General features: G+C 36.7%; 2 protein-coding genes across 4 annotated transcripts; one reads left to right on the top strand and one right to left on the bottom strand.

The window, feature by feature from the left end:
• The first annotated feature begins 1791 nt into the window (after positions 1–1791).
• LOC9325562 (3-ketoacyl-CoA synthase 2) lies at positions 1792–4958 on the top strand. Its single transcript, XM_002892155.2, has 2 exons — positions 1792–2846; positions 3955–4958. The coding sequence occupies exons 1-2, from the start codon at positions 2082–2084 to the stop codon at positions 4762–4764; spliced, it is 1575 nt and encodes a 524-aa protein (XP_002892201.1). The 5' UTR covers positions 1792–2081; the 3' UTR covers positions 4765–4958.
• A 170-nt stretch (positions 4959–5128) lies between these two features.
• LOC9325561 lies at positions 5129–10586 on the bottom strand. 3 transcript variants are annotated; one of them, XM_021013985.1, is made up of 12 exons: positions 9786–9876; positions 9644–9696; positions 9150–9414; positions 8845–9007; positions 7978–8719; positions 7456–7885; positions 7182–7363; positions 6712–6868; positions 6407–6634; positions 5974–6324; positions 5784–5885; positions 5129–5700 (listed from the first exon to the last, which is right to left on the bottom strand). In XM_021013985.1, the coding sequence occupies exons 3-12, from the start codon at positions 9276–9278 to the stop codon at positions 5470–5472; spliced, it is 2715 nt and encodes a 904-aa protein (XP_020869644.1). In that variant the 5' UTR covers positions 9279–9414; positions 9644–9696; positions 9786–9876; the 3' UTR covers positions 5129–5469. The 3 variants fall into 3 exon arrangements, with proteins under 3 accessions (XP_020869644.1, XP_020869645.1, XP_002889497.1); XM_021013986.1 differs by having other exon boundaries at positions 9644–9699; positions 9786–9875; XM_002889451.2 differs by lacking the exon at positions 9644–9696 and having other exon boundaries at positions 9786–10586.
• Between the last annotated feature and the right edge of the window lie 188 nt (positions 10587–10774).

Raw genomic sequence — 10774 nt, 5'->3', positions numbered from 1 at the left:
TAATAAATAATATTTTAGTTTAAAATAAACAAAAATTAAATGATTTTTTAATCTATTTGAATTATCCTATAACATCACTTATAAAAGATCGAAAGGAGTATATAGAGCTATATTCATAAATCACCCATAAATATTCTCTCTCTTTATTTCTTTTTTGGAGGTGCTTTAAAACTAGCTATTTTGCTGGATGCTCATATGATGGCTATTCCGATTTGTAATAAAATACTTCTAAATATTGAGCACAATTAAATCTAATGAATATTTTATCATGGCAAAAAAAAAAACACACATATCAGAGCAAACTAGGGAATGAACGTGAACAACAAAATGAACAAATTAATAAGAGTGGGCATAGAGATGGTTCTTCCACGAATTATTTCTTGCCCAAGTAAGCAACGTTTGGTTAGAAGAAATTCTTCGGCATTTATAGTTCAATTAAAAAGTACTATTCTAATATTTTGGGTGACTTACCACACAATCTTTCCACAAATCTTCGACACGCAATTCACAACAATATATCACACTTTAGTATATTTATGCCAAACCTCACTAAGCAAGCAAACTATAATTTATAATAAGATGTGTGGGCAATTACGACGACAGCAAAAAAAAAAAAAAAAGTGTGGACACAATGACAAATTAAACTCAAATTGAACTATCTTGAAATAAATTTATACTAAAATTGTACCGAATAAATAATCAGTGACAGTAAGTATAACTTAAGCTGAAGATCATAATCAACGAAAATGAAAATTATAATCAAATTGATGATAATAATGATTATAGCAGGCACGATAATGGTGACGGTGTTGATGATGAAAACGATTTGTGGCATAAAAACTGATTGAATTCAATGCATTTTCGGTTGAAAAGGAGCTTCATGGTTTTTATTCCATTAGCTTTATCTTTCACGTCTTTGTTTCCTCGCCTTTATACATTTTCTTTAAACTTTGTTATGTTATTGACACTTAAATCCATTTCTATGCATGCAAAATATGAATAGATCGTATTAATAAACGTAAATCTTACATTTTCAAAAATGTATTTTATACGTAAAAATAACACATATTTCCTCCTACTGCGCAGTAGTTCAACAAACTCTCTTCTTCGCGTAGCTAGAAACATCATTAACATAAAGAAATGATAAATTTAAATATTATTTATGAAAAAAAAAATATTAGTCCGCAAGATCCACGTAAAAGTGGATCCAGAATAACCCTTGTTTCCAGTAGAAGTAATCAGTGGCAAGATATAAAATAATGAGCTTCATTAAATCGCCACTCTCGAGCCATCAAACAATTGATTGGACTTAGTTCCAATTAAATCATATTGGACACGTACGTCAATGCATCTCGACTTATTGTTACCTATGTTCAATGAATCCATCCTCCCTGTAATTTGGAGGATAAAATAACACGTATGGTATTTATTCCTCATTGTTCCTTAACAGTTGGGAGAATTTTAAACATATATAGTATTATTTTCTTGTAAATTAATAAACTATTTGGAGCACTATTGGAAGATGAATACATGACCCTGCCGTTTAAAACCTATCCGTACTACAAGACATTTGGATTACTTTCCGTCGACATTTGATTCAAATGATTTGAATGTGCATGTGTTGAGAAATTTTTTAGAATCATTGAATTATTTATGTTTTATTATCAACGCTAAAATGAATAAAAATCATTAATTGTAGTGATAAATTTGAAACATAATTTAAATCCTTACATTTTCAATATAATAGTACATCAAAACATTTTTTTTTTTTTTTCTTAAAGAAGACATCTTATCAAAAACAAATGGATGGAGTATATATTAAAAAAACATGTTTGATCGATTTTGGTCAAAACGGAATCAATGCATAGTTAGCTCACCGCCACAACAATAACCATAGGGACTACATTTTCTTAAATTGCCTCCTCTTTCTAAAAACTTTGCCTATAAATTCACAATAACACTCCAGCTTTTTAGGCCATAAGTTATCTCTTTCTCTATATTAAGCACTAAATCTCATCTCCCTTTTTTTTTTTTTATTTGTCTCGTTACCTTTGATTATCATTTAAAACCAAAAGACTACTATGAATGAGAATCACATTCAAAGTGATCACATGAACAACACCATTCATGTAACAAACAAAAAACTCCCAAACTTCCTCTTATCGGTACGCCTTAAATACGTTAAACTCGGTTACCATTACCTAATCTCTAATGCCGTCTACATCCTCATCCTCCCTGTCCTCCTCGCCGCAACCTCTTCCTCCTTCAATCTCTCCGATCTCACACTCTTATACAACCACCTTCTCAAATTCCACTTCCTCTCTTCCACTATATTCGCAGCCCTTCTTATCTTTCTAACCACCCTCTACTTCACAACTCGTCCTCGCAAGATATTCCTCCTCGATTTCGCTTGTTACAAACCCGACTCTTCTCTAATATGCACACGAGAAACGTTCATGGACCGGTCTCAACGTGTTGGTATCTTCACAGAAGACAACCTCGCTTTCCAACAAAAGATCCTCGAACGCTCCGGTCTTGGACAAAAGACTTACTTCCCGGAGGCTCTCTTACGTGTCCCGCCGAATCCTTGTATGTCTGAAGCAAGGAAAGAAGCCGAGACGGTTATGTTTGGAGCAATAGACGCAGTGCTTGAGAAAACAGGAGTGAAGCCTAAGGATATTGGGATACTTGTGGTGAATTGTAGCTTGTTTAATCCGACGCCTTCCTTATCGGCTATGATCGTGAATAAATATAAGCTTAGAGGAAACATTTTGAGCTATAATCTTGGTGGAATGGGTTGTAGTGCTGGTCTTATCTCCATTGATCTCGCTAAACAGCTTCTTCAGGTAATTACAGTATTTGTTCAATTAATTAAGCCCGTTCATTACAAATTCACAACTTTTTCTTTTTTGATACTAAGTAAGATTCGCTTTCAATTGAACATTCTGATATAAGAAATAAGAATCTCGTGATAAAGAGAAAATTTAATTTAATTTGGGTGGGGAGGTTGGGACTTTACTAGTTTTCTCCACGTTATGTCGTTATCTATATAAATTTTGGTTACTGGTCTTATATGAAAATGGTAAAAGCTCTAGCTTCTTTTATGAGCACGTGTACTGTGTATGAAGTTGTGCCAGGCTTCTTTTGTAGGTAGGTGGTAGTTGTGAAGATTGAAAAACTATAGATTGTCTTAATAACAAATACGTTTATATTTAGTATACAATCTATTCGTGTGTATATATAATACTTACACACACTAGGGTACACATATGTTACGGTCAATCTAAAGTGTGGTATGTCATGGTTTGCATTTACATGTAGTTGGTAAGAATTAAGATCCTATCCGAGTGTAAATAAAATCATCATAGTTTTTTTTGGTAAATAAAGCTACAATTAGAAGAGAAAAACTTGACAATGAAAGATCAATTTAAAGTTGGGATTAGTCAATCTAAATACTAGTAATTAAGGTAAATATTCTCGTAAGTTCCTATATATTAACAATTTATACCAAATTGATAGGTGACGTGTCATACTTGGCTGCTTGCTTAGTTATATATTTAATCGAAGACAGGTTGTTGAACAATATCACCAAAAACAACAAGTTTTTCAGGAGTATAAGTTTCATTAATAATCAATACACGTAAGGTCTCATGTTTGGTGCCATGCATGTGTTCTGCGGGTTTCTTTATAAAAAGAAAATTTCACCAAACATATATATAAAATGATTTTTTGGTGGAAATTATATCATATGTTTGGTGAAAATTTCTTTATTCCAGTTATAACAATGAAAAATAGCAAAACTGTCATTTTTTTTTAAATACGTAAAACAATATACATACGTACACAGTCACATAGACGATATCCAACGATTTACATACATATTGTGTCTTGATATTTTTATACTTATAAATATTCGTTAAGAGTCCTGATTTTTTAATTGTAATATACATGCAGGTCCAACCAAATTCATATGCACTAGTAGTGAGCACAGAAAACATAACCCTAAACTGGTATTTAGGCAACGACCGATCAATGCTTCTCTCAAACTGTATCTTCAGAATGGGTGGCGCAGCTGTTCTCCTCTCTAACCGCTGCTCCGACCGCCGCCGCTCCAAATACCAACTCATCCACACCGTCCGTACCCACAAAGGAGCTGACGACAACGCCTTTAACTGCGTTTACCAACGCGAAGACAACGACGACAACAAAGAAATCGGTGTCTCACTTTCCAAAAACCTAATGGCTATAGCCGGAGAAGCTCTCAAGACGAACATAACCACTCTCGGACCGCTAGTCCTTCCAATGTCCGAACAACTTCTGTTTTTCGCAACACTCGTGGCGCGAAAAGTCTTTAATGTGAAGAAAATCAAACCTTATATTCCTGATTTCAAGCTAGCATTCGAGCACTTCTGCATCCACGCGGGAGGCAGAGCAGTGCTCGATGAGATTGAGAAGAATTTGGATCTTTCTGAGTGGCATATGGAGCCTTCGCGGATGACTTTGAACCGGTTTGGGAATACTTCGAGTAGCTCGCTGTGGTATGAGCTTGCGTATAGTGAGGCTAAAGGAAGGATTAAGAGAGGAGACAGGACTTGGCAGATTGCTTTTGGATCGGGTTTTAAGTGTAATAGTGCGGTTTGGAGAGCTTTGAGAACTATTGATCCGTCCAAGGAGAAGACTAATCCATGGATTGATGAGATTCATGAGTTTCCGGTGCCCGTTCCCAGGATATCTCCGGTGACATCTTCGTCGGAATCTCGATAGTTGGTGTTTTTCGTTTTTTTTTTTTTTTTTTAATGTATAATATGATCCACATCACATATATATATATATCTCAATTTCTTCTATCCATATACTTATGCATGCTAAAAGATCTATTGTACAAAGATAACTGAATCTCGAAGCGAGTTTTAAAAGTTGTTGTCCCTTCGTTTGTTGAAATGTTATTTACTTATTTATCTTCAGTTTTTATGATTTTTCCTCACCCTTAGTGTCGCCAAATCTTGATTGTGTGATTATAATAATAAGGTTGTCTATAGTCTATAGAATACATGACAAGAAAAGACTTAATTGTAGGAGAAGACAAATTGCAATAGTTTTATCATTTAAAAAAATACGTAACTAAAAGTTGAATCAAGAAAATCTTCAAATATGTAATGGTTCATATGCTCTTTGTTTTAATAAAAGTTGGAAGAAGAATGATACAATGGTGTCTACAGAATCAAATGATACAATCTAAGAACACTTTTGGGGGTTACAAAATGAAGAAACAAACAAGGTTACAAGAAATAAATTACCACCTATCGTTCTGTGGTTTCCATAAGCTTACGAAGCTTTTAGGCCCAAATTGTTGGCCATAAATCTAATCTTAAGAAACTGAGACTCAATCTTTCTATCTTCTCTCTTTTAAGCTTCAAAGCCTTTTAAAGGCTTGAGCTTTGTGAAGAACTGCAAGTACCTGAAGGAGATTTACTCTCTCTTTGTCCGTGAAAGAATCATTTCATGGAGGTCTCCTGCGTTTAGACGGTCTGAAGGAGACTCCTCAGTGCACTGGTGAAACACGTCGATAAGAAATCTCATTGTGTCTAAGTCAGATTCGGTTAGGTCAAACTCTTCACAGAGTTTGTTTGTTGATTCGTCTTCCTCTGTTTCAGAGCTCAGTGTCTCTAGTTTCTTTGGTAGCTTTGGTCTTTTGCCCTTCTGGTCAAGAGTAAGATACAACAAACCTATTAAAATCATAATATTAAGAAAATCTCAATCATGTTAGTGAAAGTGAGACAAACCTGTAGGGATTCGTGAATCTGAAGCTCAGATAAATCAAAATAAGGATTCTGTAGTGTCAACAACTCAAAGATTAAGCAACCAAATGACCAGATATCCACTTCCTGCGAAAACAGAAGCAAACTCATAACAGAGAAGAGGACTAAAGATATAAGTTGATGAACAAGAGAATCAGTGTTTTGGAGAACGTACAAGTCCGTAAAAGTTTTGTTCATGCATTGCTCTGAAGACTTCAGGGGACATCCATCGTGGCGTACCGACACAGATATTAGGAGGAGGTATTCCCACATGGGCAATACAGCACCCGTGCAAGTGAGACCTAAGTGGAACAGCTCTATCAAAATCACAAAGCTTCACAATGGCTTCTCCATTTGCACTTTGATTGTCCAGATCGATCAAAACGTTTTCGCTTTTTATGTCACGGTGAATTATATCCTTCGAGTGCAGCTCCATTAAAGCCCCTGAGATATCTCTTGCAATAGACAAGGCTAGATCCATGGGAACATGGTGCTTACCAGCTTCCGAGAGCTTCTCAATGTGGCCCTGAGTAAAATAAAACCATTTAGAAGATTTTGATTGATGTTACAAAGACTTTTGATATAGGTTGAGAAAAAAAGAATGTTACCTTTAGAGATCCTCCTTTTATGTGTTCCATCAGAATAGAAGATTGCAATACGCGTCGATGTTCATCTCCATTTTCTGAGGTTATCCACTTGGACGATATCTCATGTCCATATAACTCCACAATGCAGTCATGTTTCAAAGCTCCTAAAATCCGCACTTCTCCTAAGCAAGTATACTCAAAAGTCCTAATGTCATCTAAGGAAGCTCCAGAAACCTCTAATGTACGCATCTGAGGAAATAAGAAACTATTAAGTAAATTTAGGCAACCGTAAACAGATAAGAGACTACAAAAGGTAAAAACAAAACCTTCACAACTGCTTCAGTTGAGCCAAGCTTGCATCGGATAAGACTACTATTAGCTCTTTCAACTCCTTTGCCCGTTAACAGAGAAGAAACAGAACATCCTGGTTCCAAATTTTCCTTTGTGCGAATGGATTCGTTTAGCCGATTAAGGGGAATGTACCTGTGGCAATCAGAATATAGAACAAAGAGATTGGTCATTCAACACAATACACTATATCTTCAAGTCAACAGTAACTTTTCAAGAGATTGGTCATATAAGATAAAAGTTTACAATTATAAGGAGAATTAAACACAGTTCGTTATTTGTTTTTTTATTTTGTATACAACTCCACAATCAGTAGCCCAACCTCTAATCAAATCATTAACCCAAAAAGAAAATATCATTACACTATGCAACAAAAGAAGAAAGATTCAAGATTAGAGAATCTAGTAGACAGTGGTAAATACAAGATAAAAGTCGCAAAATGTTATACCTGCAGAAATATTCTTGATCTGTATCTTCCCTGATATCATGAGGACGACAAGCATCAACTACCATACGAACCCATGAGGAACCTTGCTTCACAGGGACAATGTTCCAGGCATGTGGCATGAAATCTAGATAGCCTCTAACAAGTTCACAGGGTACAGGAGGCTCCATGCGATCACAAAGGTACTAGAAATAAAATGTAAGAAACAAGAATTAGCAATTAAGTAAAATGAAACCAGACAGTCAGATATCCAATAGCATTAGATTAAATTGAGTACCTTCATGAGCAAGGCCCTGTGCCTACAGATGCCAAATTGCAGTTTCCCTAGAGGAACCACTATAGAGTTCCGCTTGGACTTAATAGACCGCAGAGATTTTTCACACACATCAGACAAAATGACATCTTCAGCCGTTGTTGAGACCTGTTTGTTGAGAGCAGCCAAGTCGTCTTGGTTCCCAGTCAAACAGGTGCAAATAAAGGGTTTCTGGTAGTTTGTACCAGACACTGCCTTTCGGGTTCTTTCAATAATAGCAGTCCTGTCACTCCCCCCAAAGTGATCCGATACAAAAAGGGCAAGAAATGATGCAACTTGCAAGTTGTCGATGGAAACTTGATCTACATCTGGAGTTAAACAGTTCAATTTCTTCAACCTAGCTACCAAGGTTCGAGCAGAGAGAGTGATTGCATCCAACACTTCATCCTTTGCCCTTTACACAAAACCAAAACAAGGGCAAAGTGAGCTTTAGCTCATGGATAAATGATCGTTCTAGTTGATCTAAGTAAAAGTGATAGTAATTACCTGTCCAAGAGTATGACTTCACGTGAATCAAGAGGCAAAATTTCCTCATATTTACTAAGAGACATAAAGGGCCTATCACGTCCAGCATCAAAAAAGCCATCAGGTAGAGAATCTTCTGTGCTGCAAAATGAGTTTCTGCTGTATTTGTGCGACAAATTAGCAAAATCGGTAGACGGTCTATGGCATTTAGAGCCTTTTGGATTATCCAGATACTTCTCACTACATCGCTTCGACTTGTTATTTGGCTTCTTTCTCTCTGAAGAAGAATTATAGTCTGCCGTACCAGGTGCATCTCCTGAAGAGGGAGAAGAAGCCTTGATCTCACAACTTTCATTGTTATCCCTTTCACTCGTTAATTGGGTTTCCACGAATCGGGAATTGTCAGAAGCAAACTTAGCTTTAAGACTGCTCTCTTCCTCTTCCTCTTCAGAAGTAATGACAGAAGCCTCTTCTAACAGTTTATCATTGTCACCCGAGTAGGTGCTATCAACTGAACCTCTGTCAGTGTTCTCAGGAACTTTCATGCCCTGTTTCCCAGTTTCTTCGACTTCCATCTTCAGACTTAATCCTCCTGGAGGGACTTCCCCTTTCCATTTCCTGCTGTTGTTCAAGCGTTCTTGCCTTGCCCTTTGCTGGAAGTAATGTTGTCTCCGCTTCCACCTCTTACTTGATTTTCGGGCCGAAAAGCATCTACTGATGGAAGAGATTCCAGTTGACATATTTAATGGGTTACGGTGGGAGCCTGCATCCACGTGGAAACAGAGAATACATAAGAAAAATAAAAGTTATAAAGAAAGAAGTATCAAACTATCAATGTTATATGCATACACAGTACCGATGTAAAGGAAAGAAACATCAAACTCTAACCTTTATGAGGAACGGTTATGGTGTTGTTCTCATATGGGGTTTCAAATACATCCATTTCAACCATAGAGCTGCTACAAGTATCAACGCCCATCTCTTCATAGTTCCCTTCCAAATTACAATGTATCCATGTCGGAATCCAGCAATAACTCGGGAGCTTATTGTACTTGAAACAATCAGAAAATCCAAGAAGCTCTGTCAGATTTAAGAATCCATCAACTCCTATAGAATGCCATGTTATTTCCCCGAGCATAAAATATATATCCAAATATTACAGCAATGTTATGAAAAATAATAGAAACAAGTACCCGTAAATTTAAAATTTGAAGTCGAGGCATCAAGCTTAGATCGAGAGGATGCAGATTTGTCAATCGGTTGTTTGATACGTCCAGGCTTTCTAAGTTTTGTAATAAAGCTAAAGCCGGTGATAGCTCCATCAGTCTGTTGTGAGCAACCTTCAAGAACGTTAATGAACTCAGATAACCTATCTCGTTAGGCAAACTCTTGATCTTGTTAAAAGAGAGATCCAGATACTCCAGACTCTTAAGACATCCAATCTCCGCGGGAAGATATCTACAAACATGTGGGAGACAGAATTAAATGCAGTCCAATGTAATTTGAAGCAATGAATACCCTCAACTCAATTCCAAAGTCCAATCAATTTCACAAGTTTTCTTCATAACAATCTAGATATCCAACTAAACATCAAAAGTAAGGAAGCTAAACAACCACCTATAGCATGCTAACAACACCGCATTGAGCAGCCACCAAACGTATCACAATCAATAATTTTCTAACTTACGTTTCCTGGAAATTCTACACGGATGCACAACCGAAACTGTCAAAAGCCACCACCTGCTTGAGTGATAAATGCTACGTAGTATTAAGAAGCATTAAGAATGCTGCAACCGAAGCAAAAGAACATAAAGGAGCAAGCTTTATACCTAATTGAGAAGTGACAAACAGAGAGCCTCGTCAGACACTTGAGCCCAGAAATCTCGCTCAAAAGGGTCAAAGCCGAAGATCGTTTAGGAACTTTAGTAAGCTCAAGCTCCTTCAAACCCTTAAGCTTATCCCACGACAAGCCATCGCCAAAACCGGGTGACGATATCTTGACCTGAAGATACTCCAAATTCACCAAATTCCCTAATTCCGGCGGAAACAAATCGATCTCGTTACTGAAAAACTTGAGCTTCCTTAATCTCCCAAGCCCTCCAATCGATTTGGGAAGCAAATTGAATACATTCCTGAAGAAGTAGAGACCTTTAACCGAATCATCGACATTATCTAGAAGAGAAAACTCCAGATTCTGACCAGAAACATCAACCACCGACTCATCTTCCAAACTTATAACGCTACTAATGGTAGAATCACTCTCGGCACCTCCATCAATGTCTGCGTCTTCGATAAAATTAGCAGGCTTTTTGATCTTCGATTCCATTTCAACGCACCCAATAGCTTCCGTTGAAGTACCCCAACGAATCAGAGAGATCTCGGAGAAAATTCAAAGCTTTGAAAGTGAAAAAATTAGGTTAAAGTCGCGGAAATCTCAGAGGAAAGAGAAGATCTGTAAGGTGAGCGCAAGAAGACGAAGTTTAATTGAACATAATTAGGAAGCCCGAGAAGAGGAATCGAGCCCAGAAGCTATGGAGAGATGGAGAGAGGGAGGCGCTACAAATCATGGAAAGAGAGAGAGAGAGAAAGAAACCCTAGATTCTCGACAAGAGACGTAACAGTGATATATGACAAACGTATCTGAAATTTGTAAATAAAACTACATTTGTTTTCTTTATCGTATTGAATACGGACAGGTATGTATCTAAAGTCCATTCACGCGCTTAAGGCAAGAGTTAAAAAAGGAAATTCTTGAGAATAGTAACTTTCTGTAATTGTGTTTTCATTTTCTAAATTCAGATTAAATGAAAGTCTTTTT

Source organism: Arabidopsis lyrata, assembly GCF_000004255.2.
Source record: "Arabidopsis lyrata subsp. lyrata unplaced genomic scaffold ARALYscaffold_1, whole genome shotgun sequence".
Taxonomy (NCBI): domain Eukaryota; kingdom Viridiplantae; phylum Streptophyta; class Magnoliopsida; order Brassicales; family Brassicaceae; genus Arabidopsis; species Arabidopsis lyrata.
The sequence above is the reverse complement of the archived record's forward strand: the minus strand, read 5'-3'. Positions and strand labels throughout refer to the sequence as shown.

Excerpts from the sequence above, each read along its gene's own strand:
- LOC9325562 (XM_002892155.2), top strand. The coding sequence starts at position 2,082 with ATGAATGAGAATCACATTCAAAGTGATCACATGAACAACACCATTCAT. Across the intron at positions 2,847-3,954 it reads TCGCTAAACAGCTTCTTCAG|GTCCAACCAAATTCATATGC; the intron begins GTAATTACAGTA and ends ATATACATGCAG.
- LOC9325561 (XM_002889451.2), bottom strand. The coding sequence starts at position 10,282 with ATGGAATCGAAGATCAAAAAGCCTGCTAATTTTATCGAAGACGCAGAC. Across the intron at positions 9,415-9,785 it reads GTTTGTCACTTCTCAATTAG|ATATCTTCCCGCGGAGATTG; the intron begins GTATAAAGCTTG and ends ACATGTTTGTAG. Across the intron at positions 7,886-7,977 it reads GAAGTCATACTCTTGGACAG|GGCAAAGGATGAAGTGTTGG; the intron begins GTAATTACTATC and ends TTTTGTGTAAAG.